The sequence below is a fragment of the Lathyrus oleraceus genome, chromosome 3 (genome assembly GCF_024323335.1).
Source record: "Lathyrus oleraceus cultivar Zhongwan6 chromosome 3, CAAS_Psat_ZW6_1.0, whole genome shotgun sequence".
Taxonomy (NCBI): domain Eukaryota; kingdom Viridiplantae; phylum Streptophyta; class Magnoliopsida; order Fabales; family Fabaceae; genus Lathyrus; species Lathyrus oleraceus.
In genome coordinates, this window is record NC_066581.1 from 301868091 (window position 1) to 301890986 (window position 22896).

The 22896-nt window shown below is 33.8% G+C and overlaps 1 protein-coding gene and 1 long non-coding RNA gene across 8 annotated transcripts; one reads left to right on the plus strand and one right to left on the minus strand.

Annotated features, from left to right (window-relative positions):
* Positions 1 to 972: 972 nt before the first annotated feature.
* Positions 973 to 7516, plus strand: LOC127127238 (probable galacturonosyltransferase 7). Of its 3 annotated transcripts, XM_051056369.1 has the most exons (10): positions 973 to 1241; positions 2150 to 2181; positions 2301 to 2363; positions 2722 to 2781; positions 3585 to 3660; positions 3758 to 3807; positions 4112 to 4413; positions 5047 to 5401; positions 5498 to 6040; positions 6726 to 7516. In XM_051056369.1, exons 1-10 carry the CDS (start codon positions 1085 to 1087, stop codon positions 7002 to 7004), a joined length of 1917 nt encoding a protein of 638 aa, XP_050912326.1. In that variant the 5' UTR covers positions 973 to 1084; the 3' UTR covers positions 7005 to 7516. The 3 variants fall into 3 exon arrangements, with proteins under 3 accessions (XP_050912326.1, XP_050912327.1, XP_050912328.1); XM_051056370.1 differs by lacking the exon at positions 2722 to 2781 and having other exon boundaries at positions 974 to 1241; XM_051056371.1 differs by lacking the exon at positions 973 to 1241 and having other exon boundaries at positions 2144 to 2181; positions 2722 to 2801.
* Positions 7517 to 19819: 12303 nt separating this feature from the next.
* On the minus strand, positions 19820 to 22408 carry LOC127129194 (uncharacterized). Of its 5 annotated transcripts, none has more exons than XR_007806212.1 (6): positions 22045 to 22408; positions 21286 to 21422; positions 21055 to 21158; positions 20632 to 20970; positions 20252 to 20453; positions 19820 to 20117 (listed from the first exon to the last, which is right to left on the minus strand). It is a non-coding gene; the product is annotated as an uncharacterized LOC127129194 (long non-coding RNA). The 5 variants fall into 5 exon arrangements; XR_007806211.1 differs by having other exon boundaries at positions 20632 to 20724; positions 20838 to 21158; XR_007806213.1 differs by having other exon boundaries at positions 20591 to 20724; positions 20838 to 21158.
* Positions 22409 to 22896: the final 488 nt, after the last annotated feature.

Here is a 22896-nt window from a genome sequence, read left to right on the forward strand (position 1 = left end):
ATTTTATTTGGACGAAATGAACAACTTATCTTATTCAATTATAAAATTTCCAAACAAAAGAATGATATCTTTGTTTCGCTTCACTCCATTCCGCTTCATTTCACTCTGATGTGCTCTATTCCACTCAGTTTATTTTATAATATCCAAACATAATCTTAGACTCATACCATTACAATAGTCGTTGAAAAAATATAAAATGGAGAGATAAAAGTGAACACATTGTGTCTATAAAAAAATATAGGTATATTTAATCCCAAAGTTTTTTTAACTTAATTTAATATTTCGCTTTAGTCCCTTAACTATAAAACATTACAAGTTAGTTCATTAACTTCACTTTCGTTATTTTATTTGGTCTCTTTCGTCAAATTATGACCAGAAAAATGTTAAGTTATGGTGACGTGGATGTACATCGAGACTCAAGATTCAAATGCGACTCAACATTTATACTATAAAATATGATTTCTACTTAAGTTTATCAGATTAACGTTGTCCGCCTTCTGAAAAACTTAAATGAAAATCTTTCTTTATAGTACAAATATTAAGGTTGTACATCCGCGTCACCACATTTTTTAATTAAATGACTAAAACCGAATATTAAATTAAGTTAAAGAATTAAAATATATATTAAACCAAAAAAATATTCCTATTTTAGAATTTGAATAAAAGATAAATAAATAAATAAATAAAATACAATTAATTTTAATCCTTAGCTTAGTTTTTACGGTTAAGTTTCTTATTTTTTAAAAAAGCATATTAAACACCCTGATTTGAGCGCATGAGAGGAGTCGATAATAATGCATTTGTACCACCAGACCAGATCCAATTTATTTCCATTGTTGGCAGATCAAGCTAAACTAACTTCCTCAGTCGGCGGTTGATTGAAATAGAGTCCAGTTATTACAAAATATAACTTTTTATTTTATTATTATTATAATTATTTTCAAACAAGTGTTATTATCTTCAAACAAAAAAAATAAAATAAAAACAAAAAACAGAAAAAGTACAAAACACAAACTAGTAAAGTGAGAAAAAGAGAAAGATAAATAGAGAAAGAGAGAAATTGAAGAAATCGGAAGAAAAAACGATGAAGAGCGGTGGTTTGGGCGCGGTTCCATCTTACGGCGTCCCCGCAAAACGACGGTGGCGAGGTTTCGTAATTGCGGTTCTCGGTCTCGTCATTCTCTCCATGCTCGTCCCTCTCGTCTTCTTGCTCGGTCTCCACAACGGTTTTCACTCTTCCGGTACTTGATCTCGCTCTAAATCACTGAGATCTATCATTCTCCAATTCTCAATTCAATTTCACTTTCTTCTTTTGAATCACATTCTCCACACGGAACAGATCCACATCCATCACACCTATTTTTCATTCCTAATTATGCTACGCATCGTTCTCAATGATTATACGCTCTAGATCCAGTGTTTAATCTTTTTCCTTCGTTTTCGTTAATCATATCACTTTAAGCTGATATTACTTTCAGTGTGTATAGTTTAATTTTGCCGCTTCTTAAAGATCTGCGTGTAGTGTTATCAATGTGAATAACGCATCCCTTCACTTTCGTATGTTTCCTGTTTTTAATTTAATGGCGAAAAGTTCAATGCACGTTTGCTTCTAATGGATTAATTATATAATTTAATTTAATCCAATTTAATTCTGTCATAAATGTCTGTTTTCTGATATTTTTATTTATTAATGATTGCTGATACTCATGTTTACAATTGTGCATTTGTAGTGTATTCCGTCAAATCGTGAAGATATTTATAAATTACTTACATGAGAGACTGGTGGTTTCTTATTGGACGTTAGTGTAAAACTATTTTAGACTGTCCGTGCATGTCCATTAAACTCATGTGTGTTTATTAGGAGAAATGCAGTTCCGTTTTTGAGTTGAATTTCCTTCTCTCACAAAGTATATTGTGCAAAATTTATTTATGAAAAATGCCGGTAGTTATAACAGAATTTTGGAACTTTGCATTTCATTGAGCAACTTCCCTGTATTCTGCCAAATACTCTTATGATTGGCTGTTCTTTATTGGTAATGTTTTTGTGATGATAGTGTTGGGCTAAATAGCATTGCACTTTATTTATTTATTTTGTGTAAAAAAAAAATTTTCTTACAGTTTGTCTCCATTTGTCATTGTGTTTTTGCAGGATATATATATGAACAGAGAAGTACTCCTTCGGTAAATATTCACTTCAAATGCATCTGTGAATCTGTGACAATTTTTCCAGCTTAATTTAGTATTATCATGTTGAATTTGTAGTTTTATTTCTCACTTTCTCTTGTCATTTTCCAAATCAGAGTCATAAAGTTCTCGAAAGTTATGATAGACACGATATTGGCCGCACCAAGAATCCGTCTAAGGTATGGTGGTTTAGTCCCAAGCTATTTTAAATAAGCCTTCTTTTTCTTCTAGCAATCTTCTGCGGGATGTTGTTTGTCATGGTAACCTCACTGTTTTAATTGTAGTTAAGAGGTACCGTTACTTATACAAATTGTCAATTTTTAAGTAGTCAAATGTGTGAATAATTTCAAATTTTCAATTGTCATGCACAAGTTTGATGGATATTCTCAAAGCCAAGAAAATGGGTAAACAATCAAACCTTTTATTAGGTTACCAGTAATAGAGGAACACATGCTTGATGAATAAACCAAACATTCAAAAACAGAAATCCCAAATCCACGAGTGATGTCTTTTTTTTTGTGTAAATTTCTTCCGCAGGGAGAAAAGTCAAGTCATGTGAAGGATCTGATCACTAAGTTTGAACCAACTCTTCCCAAGGTTCTCTGCATAATACTCTGGTGGTTAATTTTTATACTTCTTTATTTAGAAATTTGTATGATAAAAACTCTATCTAGATATAAATAACCGATTGTCTCGCCTGTTTATTCCTGCCTAATGTAATCGAAAGGAAAACTCCATGTATGCAGTGTTTCTGTAATTGTCATCAATATAAGGTTTTTGGGTTTCGTGTCAACCTAAGATCTCATCCTTTCGAGTTGCATAGTTTTTTGGTTTTATTAAAGTAAAAATGAATTTGTTGGAAAAATTTGGGTAAAACACATTAACAGGAGAACACTGATTCCTCCAGAACAAAAAAAAAGAAGAAAAAAAGAAGGAACATTAGAGAACAGTGGAATATAAATATATAAAAAAAATGATACATCAAAAGCTGCCCAATCTCAATTCTCAAAGTATGTTTGAAATGGGGGCTATTTTTAAAACAGGCATTAGAAGAAAGCCATGTACTCATTCCTATCCCCTAGTTGAGACTTGAGAGGTATCAAGGTAACCCTATCCTATCTGACTAAACACTCCATGGACTGCATAAACTTCTCAATCCCGCAAAATAATTGTCTATCCTTAAATTGGTTCTATCCTTACATTGCAAAATTTGACGCACTTGTGTGCACCAGATTTGAATTAAATTATAAGATTCACAGGATTAAATTAAATAAGAATCCTCCTTCCTTATACAATACACATGGAACTGAAGGGGCTGGCAACACTGCATCATATGCCATCTAGAATATATGAGGCAATACTATTAGTTATCATATATCAATAATAATTTTGCATTTCAGGATGTCATGAAGAAATATGCTCGAGGAGACAAGAATGGCACCATCAGTAAGGGTGCCAATGAAGAAAAACATAGAGGTGTGCTTCTATCGATTCAATATCATATGTCCTCATGAAAACCTTCTTGGAAATCATTTCCTTTTTTTGTTTGGTTCTAATTTTAAACAATTTTCAGGTGTCAAGGCGCCGCCTAAATCTGCTCTGCAACCACCCCCAATTTCTAATGTACGAATATATCATTGTCACTTGTTGACTATTAATCTTCTATAACTAGTATAATCTTTATCCTCATACTATAATGTTCACAGCGCACTATGTACTAACATCGAAATGAAACTCTTACCACTCCACTTAAATAGTTAGCTAGCTTGCAGAAAAACATAGAGATTTAAAAACAGCCAAATAACACTCAGTCTCAGTGTTATAACACAAGTTTTATAACTTTGTACTTTCCAGCAGACTCCTTTAAAATCTATTTTATATATTATTGTTCTAGTAGCTACTTGAACATATTTAAATTCTGTAACAGAATCCTAAAGTTGCTCGCATTGAACAAGTCACCGACCCTAAGACAAATTCTTCTGATGATAATGGAAAGTCGTGCGAGCTCACATATGGTAGTTATTGTCTGTGGCAACAAAAACATAGAGAAGTTATGAAAGATGCCATGGTTAAGAAATTGAAAGACCAACTATTTGTGGCTAGATCTTATTATCCTAGCATTGCAAAACTCCCAGCACAAGACAAACTGTCTCGTGAACTAAAACAGAGTATACAAGAGCTGGAGCATGTGCTTAGTGAATCTTCTACAGACGCTGATCTCCCCCCACTGTAAGCTGATATCATTTGATATTTCTTTTGTCCCCTAGCTTAGTTGTTTTAGTTGCTTTCTACTTGAGAAGTTATTGGCATCTGATGATTTTTTTGTGAACATGGTTCACCTTCAATCAAGTAGTCTCGTAAAAATGTTGATTTTCAGTTTTCTTGGATCTAAATGTTTTTGTTATGTTTTCAGACATTAGAGTCCTTAGTGCAGTTTAATTAATTAATTTCCTAAAACAACTAAAGTGGTCTGTAGTTTTATTAGCTTCTATATATTATGTCTTTAACTTCTATTTAGTTACTATTTGTTTTTAGCACCATTTATGGTTCCGTAGACAATTTTTGGGCTAATACGTTATACTGCAAAGCATGACCTTATTTTTCTTTCTAATCTTAACTTTGTTCTATCTTGGGGTGTAAGATATCCATTATGTTGATTGACCTCAAACTCAATGCTATTGCCATGCGAACCTTGACTTTAAGGCATGCCATGGCTCATAAACCAACAATCAAAACCTTAGGATGCTAGGTGTTAGCCCGGGAATGCTTTTAACATTACCCCCTCATGCAAAATCACTTATTCTCATTTGAGTTACTAAAGTTTACAAGAAATTTTACAAGGTATTCAAAATCATTTTATAGGGTTGAGACTAAATCAGAGAAGATGCAAGTTGCAATAGCCAAAGCTAAATCAGTCCCCGTGGTTTGCGACAATGTTGATAAGAAATTGAGACAAATATATGATCTGACCGAGGATGAAGCTGATTTCCACAGGAAACAGAGTGCATTCCTATATAAACTCAATGTTCTGACAATGCCAAAGAGTTTTCACTGTCTGGCACTGAAACTAACTGTTGAGTATTTCAAATCTTCCCATGATGAAAAAGAGGCCGGTTCAGAAAAATTTGAAGATTCTTCATTGCGCCATTATGTTATTTTCTCTAATAATGTGCTTGCTGCGTCTGTGGTTATTAACTCCACTGTAACTCATGCAAAAGTATGCTTTGCTTCTAATCATGCACTAGTGAATTGATAGAGGTTGAATTGTAGAAGCAATTCTAATAATTTCACTTGTTGCTGCATAATATTTCAGGTAAGTCGGAATCAGGTTTTTCATGTGTTGTCTGACGGACAAAATTATTATGCAATGAAGCTTTGGTTCAAAAGGAACAATTACAGGGAAGCTGCTGTTCAAGTGTTAAATGTTGAGCATCTTGAGATGGATAAACTAAAAGACAATCCATCACAACTGTCCTTGCCTGAAGAGTTCCGTGTTTCATTTCGCAGTTATGATAATCCATCCATGGGCCAGTTTAGAACAGAATATGTTTCAATTTTTTCTCATTCACATTATTTACTTCCTGATATATTCAGCAAATTGAAAAAAGTTGTCGTTCTGGACGACGACGTTGTTATTCAGCAAGACTTGTCAGCCCTTTGGAACCTAGACATGGGTGAAAAAGTTAATGGCGCAGTGCAATTCTGCTCGGTAAGGTTAGGTCAGCTGAAGAGTTATTTGGGCAAGAAAGGTTTCAGTCATAATTCCTGTGCTTGGATGTCAGGGTTAAACATAATTGACCTAGTGAAGTGGAGAAAGCTTGGTCTGACTCAAACTTACAAAAGGTTGATAAAAGAGGTTAGTGGCTAAAATCCCTATATCTCCGCATTACAATATTTTTGGAAAATGGTACTATTATTGGATATAGCAGTACTGAAAGTAATACGTAAAGAAAACAGTGAAAACATTTTTTTTGTTGTTGTTTTCACTATTTATTACATCACTTTGAAAAAAAAGGTGATTTTTTTGCACATCAGAGTGAAAATAAAAAATGAATTTGCAAATCCAATGAAACTGTAATCTATCATTTTGAAGTGAAATATCGTTTTAAAACAAGCATCTTTTACTTCGAAATCTTTCAAAACAAGTTAATTAAATAATTTATTTGGAAATTATTTTGAACTCTAGTTATAAGAATAAAAAAAGGAACACAGTCCAATAGGACTTAGAGCTCGACACAATTAAATTCTTGCTCAAATGCACTAGGCCAGCCTGATTTAACACTAGTTACTAGTTATAAATAGCAGCGATGGAGACAGTTTATTTGTGTATGGGAATTGGGGATCCCCTGTCGGTTTCTTTCTGTTTTTTCTTATTAGGAATTTTTTGTGAAAGGTTAGAAGTAGCCTTTACATTAGGTGGGTCATATAGCATAGCAAATATAAAATTACCTAAAGAATTATGTTATTTTTAATGATTGCATGATGTGGTTTGTTAAGTATTGTGTTATTTACCTTATGATGTTATTTATTTCCTTATATAGTTGAGTGTACAAAAAGGATTCAATATAGCTGCAACATGGCCTGCAAGCTTGCTCGCATTTGAGAATAAAATATATCCACTCAATGAGTCGTGGGTGCGGTCTGGATTGGGCTACGATTACAAAATTGACACTAACTCCATTAAAACAGCTCCAGTACTACACTACAATGGGAAAATGAAACCATGGCTTGATCTGGGAATTCCAAACTACAAGAGCTATTGGAAGAAGTTTCTGAACAAAGAGAATCAGCTCTTGAGTGAGTGCAATGTAAATTCATAGAAAATTACGGGAGAGCTTTTAAGAAGCAACAAAAAGATGTCTGTGCTATGGGTGCTCAATTTTTCGATATAATTTTTCGATGCGGTTTTGTGGAAGAGGCAATAGCCTATAGGGTTGATGAGGTTAACACACCTGTTATAAAATTAATCACTCAATAAGGAACCTGGAAACTTCATAGCATTTCCGGCAAAAAGCATTAAGAAATCTGAGTACCCTCACAGTTTTCAAGATAGCTAATTGGTGTTGAGGTTTTTCCCACTGTGTTATTGGTGGGCAGTACGAAGAGTTATGCATGAGCAAAGGCAGTATAACTCATATAGACAGTGAAATTGTTTGTTTCAAGATTCTATTATTCTTCATGATGTAAATTATTCATAGCTGAGAATCAAGTAGAATGATTCCTTCTAGTTCTCTGGATTTATAGTTTGCGCAAGGTTTGTTTTCGTTTGATGACAAAATGTTATCCAACAGCTATATAAACAAAACAAAAAAAAACAATTTTGTCCACTTTACATTCCCTAAGTGTATTTGCTTTCATTATTTCTTGTACTTACATTTGACCTGTGCCGTGCACTGCAGGGGTAGTCTTAGGTTACAAAAATTTCAATGTATTCATTTATGAGCCATGTAATATTATTTAGATTTTATCATACAAAAATCTAAATTTGAATTGTATTAATTAGTGTAATGTTGGATTATATCTGTTTTCTTGAAAGTGGTCAATTGATAAATAAACCAAAGGTAGATCTTGCATATATATCATAACAAAACATGAGATTGTTGGAACAACAACTTAAGATTCTCACTTTACTGCTAAATTTTTAATATTTTTAATATTATGCAAAATTAAGGAATTATTAAAGTTGGCAGACAATCTTTAAGATGATAGAAGTTAGGTGCAGGAAATAAAAAGAGTAAGACAAGATCATTCTTTTGGGTTATTTCTGAAAAATCAGGAAGACAACATTACACTTTTTTGGGTTAAACGAAAGTTCTTGTTGGTGAGTTTATCATGCTTCACTTGTCTATTTAGTACTCTTGTTGATTCTGGTAAGTTTGATATTTGTAAACTAGTATTTGGGCAGCCAAACTACAAACTTACCAGAGTATAAAACCTAAAATACTAGTTTGATACTCTTGTTGATTCTTGGTGGCATTCTATTCTTACGTATTTGGAACTCTGGCTTTGTGGATGTTCAATTTACATTCTCTTGGGAAATGTTTTTAGGTATGTGGGGGAAGGAAAGATAATGATTTGTGTATGTTGTTAATGTCTAGCCTTCTAGCTCGATTGATGGAAAACACAAACTGTGGGAATTTTCAAGAGAAGGATTTTAGGAGAATTCCCCAAAGTTTTGCTTAAATTTCATAATTCGAGCATCTAGTTTTTAAATGAATGTAAGCCAATATCTTTGATTGATTGCTTATATAAGGTGTTTTCTAAGGTCTTCGCTTCAAGGTTGAACAAGGTATTAGGGATCTTGATTTCGAAGTGTCAAAACGCTGTCTTTACCAAAGCGCTCAAAGTCTTGCTTACTTGTTTGTTCTTAACGAAGTTCTTGATTTGACAAGAAGGAAGAGGGACAATGGTATGTTACTGAAGATTGATTTTGAATGGACTTATGATTCATTCAAATGAGATTATTTACGGGTGGATTTAGTAACACAATAAAATGAATTATTAGTAATACAATAAAATGAATTATTAGTAATACAATAAAATGAATTATGAATATATTATGATAATTATTATTGGAGGAGAATATGAACTCGAATCGTTTAAAAGGAGATTAAATAGACTGTTTTTAAAAAGCAATCAATGCTTTAATCAAAATCAACACTTTCGTACAATATATATTATTGGAGTGATTTTCGTATACGTTTTAACTAGAAATAAGATGAACGAATGATGAGAATACTAAAGCAATCAACACTTCAATTTATTTAAATTCATTTTACATGAGATGTGTAAATCAAAGATATTCAATTGATTAAGAAATCTATTATTACTGTTTTCAGATTTAATCACAAGTAAGATTGTTCAGAATCTTGATCTAGCACATACATAACTTTTATACAAGAATTCACTATGAATGTGTTAAAACCTAAAACCATGAACTTTTCACACGCGCGCACGCGCACGCACACACAAAGCCGTATATAGAGTGGTTTAACACATTCATTCTAACTTTGTATCTACTCCACTCTCCAATGATTTTTCATTAAAAAAATTTAGTCTTCCACTATATTTGACAATTTTTATAGAGTTTTTTTTAAGACAATCACAAGATTCAAGATAATGGTGAATTAAAACAATCTTCAATCTAAATCTTCTCTTCGAATATATACAACGTCTGAAAATGATATCTGCAAGGTCTTCACTCGATCTTTACTTCCACCTTTCAAATTCAAGAATTTTGCACCAAGTGGTTGTTTCGTAGCAAGTTTTCTTTAGTATTATCGGTTCCTTCTCTGAGTTTTAATTTGTTTGAAGACAATATAAATTTTTGTTGGATAAGTGACTTCAAGCATAAGAGGGGAAGAGAGGTGATATTTAAATTCGCAATTATTTTTGTTATTTTCTCAATTACACTCGAAATTGTGTTAGTGATGTATTAAGTATAGAGTAAATAGCAGCAAAATAAAGAGAGTAAAATAAATAGCAGAAATTAAGGAGAGTAAAGGTTAGAGAGATTCCACCAAAACTTTATCTAGGTTTGACCGAACGTTGGCATACTTCTGTCTCCAAGAAATCTTCTTAAGATTCTGACTATAAACTTTGAGTTTTTAAAGGTTATGCTCACAAACCTTAATACAATTTGATCTTGAGATTTTGAAGGCTTATCCTCAACTAAAATGAGATTTTTTAAAGAAAATGCAAAGTTTTGGAAAATGGCGTCAAATGAAGAGGAGGCAACACTCCTTTATATAGGAGAAGAAAAATCCAAAAAAAAAAGGAAAAACTCTATGGGAAAAATTAAAGTCCCAATTGATTGGCATCTTGTCCCGATTGATTGAATGACAAAATTTAACCAATTACCTTTACCCAATATGGAAATATTGGATAGAGAGTTGTTACAAGTCATTAATATCTTGTTTAAATAGTTTGGCTAATCGTTTAGGTCATCTCCAATCGATTGTCTTAATGCTCAATCGTTTGGATAGTTTAAAAACTATTTCCAATTGATTGGCTTAAGGCCCCAATTTATTGGGTAGTTCAAAAAATCTTTTTAAAAGAGAGTAGTCAGTTTCTTAATCACTTGGCTCAACCTTATAACATTTTTAAGAGATAAAATATTTTTAAAAGACTTTTAAGTGTGTTTGTGAGTTGACTTAGTACTTAGGAGTTACTTCTTTACTTTTACAAAATTCTGCTCACTCAGACATACACGATCCGACAAGCTTTCACACTTCCTCTCTTTCATAACTCTGAGGCTTCCAAGACTCTTTTCCAGATACTTAGATCATATAAGAACTTCAATAGAATATTGAGTCTCTTTTCTTGATGAGGCTTGAGATGTGTTTTCCGTTGGATCGCCATCATCAAAGAGTTGTAAGTTATTACCACCTACTTTAACCGACATTGATGTTGTTATCGTCAAAACGTCAGAAAGGATTTTTTGCAGGATTATCAAATTTATACATGCAAGCACATAAATCCACATTATCCCCCTTTTTGATTATGACAATGCATCTCCCAGGGAGGTGGTAAGAGTGGTTCAACTCCCCCTCAATTTATTAGAGAGTATACTTCCTCCCTTTGGCATAATAAAAAAGGTGGAAAACAAAGCACATAGATCACATGGCATCAAGTTAAGAAAAAAACACAAGCATATTAATCCATGCATGGTTTGTTTAAGATTCTTAGTTCAGTTTTTATGAAAAAGAAGTTTTCTTTAGAAAGATGTTTAGTAAAAATATACGCAAGCTGATTAGATGAGGTCACAAATTCACGTATACATTCCCTTTTTCAATATGATCCCTAATAAAATGATGTCTAACTTCAATGTGTTTATCCCGAGAGTGAAGAATCAGGTTTTTTTTAGGTTTATGGCGCTAGTGTTGTCGCATCTTAGCGGGACAACTCCAAGATTAATACTGTAATCATTGAGTTTTCTTTCATCCAGATAATTTGAGCACATCAGCTACCCGTAACAACGTATTATGCCTTAGTTATGGATAGTGCGACACTTTCTTATTTCTTTCTATGCCATGATACAAGCGAGTTCCTAAATATGTGACACGTATCGTTGGTACTTTTCCTTTCAAATTTATACCCAGCAAAATCGGAATCAATATACCCAACTAAGTCATAACTCGCTCCCTTTGAGTATCATAAATCCATTTGTTGTGTTCCAGAGAGATATCTCATGATGCGTTTGACCATACTAAGATGTGATTCCTTTGGGGATTATTGAAAGTGTGCACACACACATATAACAAACATTATATCAAGACGGGATACAATTAGATTAAAAAGAGAGTCTATCATACCTCGATATTTGCTTTCTTCAAATGGTTTTCAATTTTCATCCTTGTCAAGGTTGCAAGAAGTTGACATTGGGGTTGCTATTACTTTTGACTTCTCTGTATCAAACTTTTTTAGCAACTCTTTACAATATTTTGATTGATTTATGAAAGTTCCTTCTTGAGTCTAATAGATTTTAAGTCCTTGAAAATATTTAAACTCTTTCATCATTGACATTTCGAACTCATTCTGTATAATTTCATAAAATTCCTTGCACAAGAATTTGTTAGTAGCACAAAAAACGATATCATCGACGTAGAACTGAACTAATATATGTCATGTTCGGTTTTCTTGATAAAGAGAGTTTTGTAAAATTGTCCTCTTTGGAACTTGTTTTCAAGAAAGAATTTTCTCAGACGATCATACCAAACCCTAAGAGCTTGTTTTAGTCCATATAGAGCTTTCTTAATCTTGAAAACATGATCTGGAAAGGTAGGGTCGATAAAACCCGGAGGCTAATCAACACACACCTCTTATTGGATGTAGCCACTTAGAAAAGCGTTTCTTACACCCATTTGAAATAATCTAAAATTCATGATGCAAAAGAAATCCAATAACATTCGTATGGCTTCTAATCTTTCCACAAGAGTCTGACTTAATTTCTTAAATCATTGCCATCTTCGTTTTGCTTGTTGCGAAAGACCCATCAGATATCAATCACTAGATTAGCTAAAGCTTCGGGAACTAGTTCCCAAATGTTGTTTCGTTCAAATCTATTTAACTCTTCTTGAATGGAAACCAATGTTCTTCGACAAGATATTTATTCATTTTTGTTGGCTTAATTTGTGAAACAAAATCCACAAAGTTACATACCTTATTAAGGGACCTTCGAGTAGTGACTACCTTAGAGATATCTCCAATAACATTCTAGATAGGATGGTCTCTTGTTAAACTTCATTCTTTCGAAAGATCTGGATGTTATTATGAAGTATATGTGATTTGATCCTGAGCTGGTTCTTTATCTTAGTTTTCAATTTTTCCTTGATCCGGTTCTTGATCATATTCCTCCAGATTTGTTTTTTCCAAGATACCTGCACAATCGACAACTTATACTTCTACTGGTTTAGGGTTAAATTCATCAAAGGTAATATGAATTGATTCTACAGTTGTTAGAGTTATTTTTTAAAGACTCTAAAAGTTTTTCTAGAAGTGTAATATCCTTCGAATATGCCTTTATTGGCTTATGTGTCAAGTTTTTTGAGGTTATCTTTCTCATTGTTAAGGAAAAATCATTTACATCCAAAAATAAGTAATTGAGAAATATTTGGCTTTCTTCCTTTGTATAATTCATAAGGCGCCCGCTTTAGAAGTGGTCTTATCAAAGAAAATTATAAAAGTAAAACTTCAAATGACCACCGCAATTATGTCTCAGACGTCTTTATCATAACAACAAAACGTAAACCAAGTAGTGAATGCATGACATGGTATAGATCGATTCCAACTGCACATCTCTTCCAAAATATATTACTATTTTACCCACATGAACGACCATCTTCTTCAAAGTTCTAACACACCAAACCATCACTAATACATATATCCCAACAAAACTCAATTACACCAACACAACCCAATTACACCAACACACCTCAATCGTTCATTAACACATGTCAAAACATTTATAACACCCAACAATAACACCAATAATTTAACCTATTTTCAACATCAATCACCATTACCCTAATGCCTTAACCCATATTAATAAACACAACCTACACCTCGATTAAACTGCAACTTTCAAACACCACAATAACAATTTTTGTTTTAACCAACACAACCATTCACCCCTAAATCCACCCTAACAACAAAACCATGACTTAAATTTCAAGAGCGCACCAGCCACAAACACTTTCTTCAACAAGTTTAAGGACTATCTTTTATCAGAAGATGAAGTAGAGACATCATCTGGACCATCCCAACAAATACAATGTAGGATAAACAATAAGGAGCACCTCCTCCAAGTGGAACTGAAAGTCACCTTCAAAGACCTGGCAAACTTGATATATATGTTTATTTATAATTGATTAATCATTTTAATTCTAATGTAATTTTAATTTAATCAATTAATATATTTTTTTAATTAAGTCAAATAACTTTTTTTATTGAAAAACTAATTAATTAATTTTTTAAAAAATGTTAAATCATTTTTAATTAATTATTATTTCATTATTTAATAAAATAAAAATTACTATTAAATTAATAATATAATATGTATTGAATAATTTTAAAAAAGTCTGTAAGATCCCAATTTTGGCCCTAAGATCCCTCATGTTATTTCATCATATGCATTGACATTGGGATCACACCTTGTCATTCTCCTTACCCCTCCATTCATTGGGTTTACATTGGGAGAGATCACCAAGCACATTTGATTGTACCATACTTTGTTCTTCATTATTTACTAACCAAAATACCAAAAATATGTCAATGTATAGTTTGTTGCTTTTGTAGGTAGTGTGTATGCTTACCAATGCTCTATCAAGCTCATATATAGGGTTTAAGACCCTCAATGCAAGAAGTACAATCAAGAATTGATTCACATTGGCTCTAAGCATCATATATGGATCCGCATGATCTCCAAATGTTATTTTGATCAAGAAATCATCAAGAGTTTGGAGTTTGTTTGCCTTGGAAACCCTAACTCATCTAGGTATCTTGTGTGACTTCTTCTACAAGTTTCTTCAATAATTGATCAAATATTTCAAAGGATACTTCATATTACATCATCTTACACATATATGATCCTCCATGAGTCCCAAAAGTCAAGAGAATGTCAAGCTAGCAAGGTAGTTCATGGTGGTTGAGCAGAGAAAGTCAACTGGTCAAAATTGGGATTCCCTAGACCCGATCTCCTACAATTTTTGTCATATGAAAATGATTCCAAGAGAAAAGTTACTTAAAATGAAATTCCAAGAAACTTTCATGTTGAAGTCAAGAGCTAGGTTTGCTTGGAAAGTCTTTTTTTTTATGGTGAAAGATTATATGTCATTTTGTCTGAACCCTAGTTTGGAGGTCAACTTCCCAAGACCATAACTTGCTCAATTTTTATGAGATGAAATCCATTCAAATTCCATAATCAAATTCAAGATGTATAATTCAACTCTGATGTTTGAAGGAAGTTCAAATTCAACTTTCAAATGCATGTGCCAAGAGGAAACATTATATGTCATTTTGGGTCAATACCATTGAACAAGTGATTTTCCTCAACTTCTAAAATGCATAACTTCTTAATGACAAATCCAAATTAGGTCAAATTTATGACCAAATTGAATAGGTTTTAAAGAGTTACAACTTTGATGAAGGAACATTTCTCATTTGAAGTCCATAGAAAAAGTTATTCAAGGTGGAAGAAGTGAACATTTGACTTGGGACATAGAATTTTTTTAAATATGTTTGATTTCCCAAACTTCCACCTCAAAATTCATCATGATCCAAGCATAAAATGATAAAGTGATAAAGTGTTCAACATGAAAGTTATTTCCCTTGATCTCAACTTTCCAAAAAGTCAAAGATCATCTCATTTGGCCAAAGGATGAAGGACTTGTGAATGGGTGCAACATGAAGAACCATTTGGATGATTTCCACTTCCACTTTTCATACACGATCGCATGGCTTTGTAACATGGTTTCAGCATGATTCACACTCAATTTTGGACCTAATTGCATCACTTGATGGGCCTATCACACGCCCACGCAAGCATGCAAAGAGAATTTCACAAAATTGTCAAATTCGGAAGTGTGTAGAAATCAATCTCATGGCCTATAAATAAGACCCTTTTTGCTCAGAATTAAGGACCTCATACCCAAGCTTTGAACCTGCGATCTCAAACCCTCACCATTGAAGGATAAGCTTGAAGATTTTCTTTGAAAGTCAAGTGTCAAATCTCCATCTATTTTGAGATTGAAACTCCAAGAGTCCATACCTTTCATTGATCCTAATCACTTCCAACAAGCATCTGAAGCAAGGCCAAGCATAATTGAAAGCAAGATCGTGCCAATCTAAAGCTCCATTAAAGGTGAATTTTCAGAATTTTCATCTCTTCGATTCTCCCTCAATTCTTCACCATTCTAGTTGATTTTTGGTTGTCTGAAGTCCTATCAATATAGGCAAGAAGATTGAGTTGCTTTGAGGTCAAAGCGAAGTAACTCAGTTCATGATCCTCAAAATTCAAATCCTTATATCTTTTTATATACTTGGAATTGGAGAAAATTTAGGCCAAATTCGTGCTCCTGGGCATTTTTCCTTCAAATTAGTGTATTCAATTTTCATTTTCCATTGATTTGAGCTTGGACCAGACCGATGGTGCTCACCGGAGAAGATGGCTTGAGTTAGGGCTCCGGTGATGCGCTGGATCAATCCAGGCCATCTGATCTGTTTGAATTGTTTTAATCTCACGCGTTCAATCTGATTACCATGCCTGCAGCGCGTTTGACTAAGGTCTTTGTGGAATACGCGCTCCTGGTCATCTGATATGCCACCTCAATTAATGAGGGAGATCAGATGGCCCTTGTTTTTTTGATTTTTTGATTTTTCCATTTAATCCTTTTATTTTGATTACTTCATATTAATTTCATTTTTAATCCAAAAAATATGGGACTTTCACAAAAAAAAATTCAAATACTTTTCTCTTTCATTTTCTGAATTAAACTTATTTGTTGGATTAATTTTGATATTTTTCATGATTTAATTGTTTTTGTGCATATTTTTAATTGTTTAAAAATACTTCTGACTTTTCAAAAATTATGATTTTTTTTGTCTAAGGTCCTTTAACCTTGTTTGACCTAGGATAAATCTCTTGGCCATTTATTTGGTATTTTGAAGAGGTTTTAGATATTCGACCAAACATTATTCAATTTAAATGCATTTTAATTTCATTTTTAATTGATTAATTGTAGAGAAATTGTGTTGAGCCATTTTTATTGACTTGTGAAGTTTGAATATGTGTTTAGGCCTTGGTCAAGGTAGATTTGACTTTTGTTGTATTAAAATCATTGGATTTAGGGGATTGATGAAATGTACATTTCATCTCCCAAAATGAATGAATGATTTTAATTTGATAAAAGTCCTCCCATGACCAATTTGTGTTTCTCTCATCTCCCCTCCCTCCCTCTTCATCTTCAATCCTAATTCTCTCTCATCCCTTTCATTGACCAATGAAGTCTCAATATCCTAAGGCTAATTGGTTCATCAAAAACTTTATGTTAGATGAACCAATACAAGTATGGATGAGATAAGTCCATCCTTTGATCTTTTTCTTTTTGTGTGTGGTATATTTTAGGAGTATGGTTCATTATACCGTATCTCTAACATGCATTAACTCCAATATTTCTATTTCCCGATCTCAGATAGTTGTGACTTCTACATAAGTCCAATTACGATTGCTTAACATGGCGCTAAATTTTGACCCTAAAGGCATAATATTCTAGTAAGTGAGATTGTAAGTCTCCCCCTTTCATGGTATTATGTGGAAACTTGGCATTTTTTCCTTCCTTTGGAAGATGTCTTGGTTCAAGGATCCATGCTTATGAATAGAGGGTTGAATGTTCTCCAAAAAATTACTTAATCAATTGAAAAGCAAAACACCACTAACATCTAATCAACTAACATGTGACTAATTTTTATTATTCTTGCTTTTAATTTCAAGTCATTCACTTTATGCAATTTAAATTCAAGCCATTTACCATTTTATTTGTCATTTACATATCATTTAACTTGTTTATGTTTATGTCATTTTCACTTTGCTCACTTGAGCCATATATTGTGATTGTATATATTTATTTGTGTATTTTGTCTGTGCTTGTGGTCTTAGGACCTTAAAATACTTAATAAACAACAAAAACCCTAAAAAATGTTTGTGTGAACTATTGAGTTTGATCTGAGCTTTGGACTTAGAATTAGGCAACACTCCATATGCAAAAGGACATGGCCAATGCCAACATTTCTGAAACCAAGTTATTGTGATATGATGTAAGTATTGGGATCTACATGAATTCATCTGCTACATGGCCTTGATGCAACTGTTACTTTGAACATGTGTCTAATGCCTTATTCTGAGCCAATCAAGGAGTATGTCATATGATACATGAGAAGAAGAAGACTATGAAGTTGCTTGCTTGGATGTGGCTATCTTTATTTGATGTCTTTCTCTTCATTTTGTTACTTGCTTCTTGATATTGCTTAATTCAAAGTCTAAAGGAAAAGTTGGTTTTCTATATGACATTCTTGTCTGTTGGATTGCATCCTATTAGTCAGATATTTTTCAACTCTTAACTTTTAATTTTATGCTTAGGATTAGTCTCTTCATCTCCTCCCACTTCTTAAATTTCAAATCTCTCCCCCCTTTCAAAAATTTCTTTGCTTGTGATTTCTAAACTTAGACCTTATTGCAAATTATAAACTTTGGCCTTATGTCATTGCATTTTTAAACTCTTTTCTCAATCAAACTTGTAAATGAATCTAATCATATTGACTTAAAATTTCAAAAGACAAAAATAACTAACATTCATTCAAACTTTTAGGCCCTTTGTGCCCCTTTTAAATTTAAACTTTTGTTAAAAGCAATCCACTCATTTTGAAATTGTTACCACGGACTACGAGGTTTTGATCCATCATTCTTATGTTGGTACGTAGGCACAAGTCCGAAGGTCTTGTCAAACACAAAAATATAATCAATGAATTCTTTTCTCATCCCCACACTCTATTTTTCTCAAACATATTTTATACCAAAAACACATACACACATAAAAAAGGGCTCCCTAGGAGTACCTATGACACTTTGGGTGCTAACACATTCCCTTTGTGTAACCAACCCCCTTACCTGTGATCTCTGGCATTTTATTAGTTTTGATTTGAAAACTTCTTATCTTAGAGTTTTGTTCGTACTTTTCCCTTTTCCTTTGGAAACAATAAAAGCGCAGTGGCGACTCTAGTTTTATTGACGTTAAGTTTATCCATAGCTTAATGGTCACGAATTTACCGCTACAAAGTCTACCAAAACAATAGGCAAGTATGGATTCTCTCCGTCCCACAATGAATGACCCAGTTGACCATTTCACACATATTAAGAAAAAAGAATAAATGAAAGAGAGAGAATGATATTTTTACTAAAGTACTCTTATTATGTATTGAGAATGATGAAAGTAATATTAATTAGAGGGTAAAATTGGAAAATGCATATTGAAAATTGAAATGAGTCATTTATTTTGGGACACTACTTTATTTCAAATGAGTCACTCATTGTGAGACGGGGGGAGTATGAAATATCAGGAATGAATGTCAATAGATGTGACGAAGAGTGTTGTACCCCAAAATTTTCCCTCTTCCACTTTTTCATCTTTCCATACAACCACTTGACTTGGGGATCATTTGCATACATTAACAACTCATTCATATGCATCATTTATCCATTAGTGGATCACCATATATTCAAAACTCTTGGCTTGTGAAGCTAGGGTTTCTGTGTGCAATAACTTCAAAAGCATGGCTTGGATATTCATCAAAGCATAGGGGATATCAAAACCCTAATCATTTGATGTTAGAGGTATGGATTCAACAAGGTCCCACCTAAGCTATCCTCAGGGGTCTTCAAAACCCTAGTTCTTGATGATATGATGTTGGGATCCTTTGGAGCTTCTCTGGGCCTTATCTTGGCTATCAAAACCCTAATGAGGGCTCATACATTGGAAGACTTGTTGTTGAAGCATCTGGTTTGATTCGAAAGGCTTGTTGGAGGGGTAGGCCTCATGGAAACCCTAACCAAGGAGGGAATGGTCTTGATGGGATTTGTGGCTTGACTTTCCATCTGATAACCCCTAAACCCTAGTTTCATCCACTGTTTTATCCTTGTCATGATGGGTGCCTTTTTTTTTATCCTTGTCCCCTATAACCTTTTGTCTTGGCTCAAGCCTATGGTCCCATAACTTCCATTCTTTGCTCCATACATGTAATTTCATATGATCACCTCAAGTACATGGTCCACTCTTGGTTTGTTTTCATCTGGTCATTGATCTTGAAACCATCTCATCCTATTTTCAGTGCCTGGTTATTTTGTCCATGGATTGTTGGTGCATTCATGGAATTGTCTATTCAAGTCACTAAAACATATTGTGTTTCAATTCAAGTGGGGGTCAAGGCCTTTGATTCATGATTAGTTCTTCATTCAAGCCTTACCCTTATTCATAAATCATAGCCTTGTTCATAAACCATTCCATTTACAAGTCACGTTCATGTTTATTTCAATTCAAATTCCAGTATTTACATGTACAAAACCCAATTTGGAAACCAATTTGAAAACCATCTAACTTCCATTCAATCTATTACGATCCATTTACAATCCATTCGATCCATTACATTGATCATTACATGAAAAATTACAAATTTTAGCAACTTTGACCAAGTGTTGACTTTGGTCAACAATTGACTTTTTGGTCAACTTTGACCAACGTCAACTCATCCCTTTTTGGCCACCTAAGATATAATCTAATCCACCTTGCCTTGATTCATCATCTAAAGGTCATGTTGGTTTGCTTGTGCCATGTTTCTTCATTTATAAGTAACATTGTCCATGTTCATAATCATGTCCACCAAGCCTACAAAAACAACCAATATCATAACCATATAAATTAGCACATTGTCATGAACTTCAAACAGAAACAGGCCAATGATGCATCACATAATACTCCATCATCCAAGAAAACATGAGCTAATGGTTAAGTTGAGATACCTTAATCCAAGCTACATGGCCTTTGGTTCTGATCAAATAAGATGGCCTAGCTATTACATCTCCGTAACCTGTCCAAGTCAGAATGTGATTTCCTGTAGCAGACTTATGAAATCCTGCAAAGAAAAATCATGACAGCTCAGGACCTACTACACCATGCCTAGCATCCTTCAGCCTGCAGCCAACACACCAGATCATGCCCAATCTGCAACATAAACCCAAGAATTGAATCAACCTACAAAGCACCAAGTTGAATCACTTGCAGAATTCCTAGAAGGACTTCATAACACAGCAAAATGATATAAGTTGCAGCTAACATGACCTGCAACACATCATAACAACCTGCCATAAAATATGCCAACTACTAGAAAGCATGGACTCACTATGCCAAAACCAGTTGACTTGCACAAAAGTCATGAGTTCATGGTACACCAGGATTTGCCTTGCAACTTTGTTGAGCAATGCCTTACATCAACCTGCAGAGTTTGCAACAAAATTACAACAACACATCAGTCCTAGTAATCTGGCATGCAGCCATTCCATCCGCACTATGGTGGACACAAAAACATAGAGAAGAACATTACCACACCTGCAATAGAATACAAGCATGCACCAAATAAAATCCTACAACAAACCAGGTTGTGGATTGGGGGCAATTCATGAACTTTGATCCAACTTGTAGCAAGATAATGTGAAACAATTTACATTGCAAAAGACCTTACCTGCCAGGAATAACGTGCACAAGTTCATATCTAACAGTTCATATACCTGCACAACCACAAACCTGTCTCAAATCCAAGTCATACCTACAGGATCCTTTCATTGCCAAAACAAAGCCATGATTCATATGCATGCCACAAACCACTTGTTACAAACCCTACAAAGGCAGTGGCCCATGACCTAAACCAATCTACAAGTAAACAAGGCAAAGCATAATCAGCTCAATGCCAACACCAGAATTGACTCAAAACTGATTTGGTTTAACACATTGAAGTTATGACTACAAGGCCAATTAAGTCAGAATATGGATAACTCACAACACAACAAGTTCATTATAAATTCAACTTCAAATTCACTTGAAAATTGGCTTCAAATTCATTTCAAATTAACACGAATGCCTTACACCAACAGTCCAATGCAATAGAGGCATGAGCACATGGAAACATGTTTTGACCTGCAGTCCAACACCAAGCAATGTATAAAAGTTAACATTAACCAATAACATAACACTGCCTAAACTAATTCATAAGTTCCAATTGGTGTTAAGGAGTGAACTTGTTCAGCAAGTCATCTCTCAAGCTTTAAGACCAATTCCACTTAAAACTATAACCTGCATTAGCCAGTCAAAATAAGCTCAGACTTGTAACATTCACTCATAAAAAAAACCTAACTAACTAATTCAATCAACTAACTGACAACTCATTGAGTTAACAGATTGAACTCACTGAGTTCATCTTAACCAACTCCTAAACAACTTCCAAACCTAACCATAACTAACTCCAAATCTCATCAATTCCAAACCTAATGCCTATATATTTCACTCTCCATCATCATTGTGAGGACCTTTGGATCAAATTTCAAATCCTTGCACTCTCTAAGTTTCCTTCCTCTCCCTAAATCTCACTACACGCACAATCCAAAAGCCATTGAAGCTCATCATTAGAGCTTCAATACAACTTATGCTAAGCCTCTCCAATCCAATACCAAGGCACTCATTTCACCATTTTCGAACCCAGAAGAAAGAGAATAAGAAGAGGTTATAACTAGTACAAGAAGCAGGCAGTGCAAGGCATTACCTGGAATCAAATCATCACCGTCGCGACTTCCAACAAGGTAATTCTGTAAACCTTCGCATTTCTTCAATGCTTGGTTACCAGTATGTAGAGAGTGAAGAGAGGATTTGAAGCCCTCATCCCTAGGGCTTTGAATCATTGAGGTTAGAATTTAATTTGAGGATTACACTTTAGGGTTCTTGGAGAGTGGAGCTTCGGTTAGGGTTGTGAGGCTCCGATTTCGTGAAATTGACTAAGGATCCAAGCAGAGCGTGAGGAGATGAACTTTTTGTTAACTCCGGTGTGTGTTTTGGTGGCCACCGTCGCCGGAAGCGACTTCCGGCGCAGTGGCCCGTGGCGTGTCTGGCGAGGCATTTTAGAGGGAATGAGTGTTTGGCCCTTTCAAATGTTGTTGACTCTCGTTGGGCCTAAATTTGGCTAGATCCAATCTTTCTGTTGATGCACCCGGCGTTTCAATTCTCACCCCCTGTACAGGTGTTTGAGATTTTGGGTCATGGCCCTTTGGCCCATTGTTTCTTTTATTCATATGCCAAAAAATCATGTTGGGTTATCTCTTTGGCCCACTACTATTTCTTCCTACACTTCCACTGATCAGGCCCATTTTCTGTTTTTTACTCTATTTTATTAATTAAATTTTAATTAATCAATAATTAGAACTTTAACTTAATTAGGTTTATTAGATTCTTAATTAGTGTAGTAGATTTTAGTATTAACTAGAAATATTAAGTTAATTAGAATCTAGTTAGGATTAATTAGAAATAATAGATTTTTAGAATATTAGAATTTAATTAGGATTATTAGAAATAATTAGAATTAGATTAGAAATTTTAGAAATATTAATCCTTTAGTTTAACG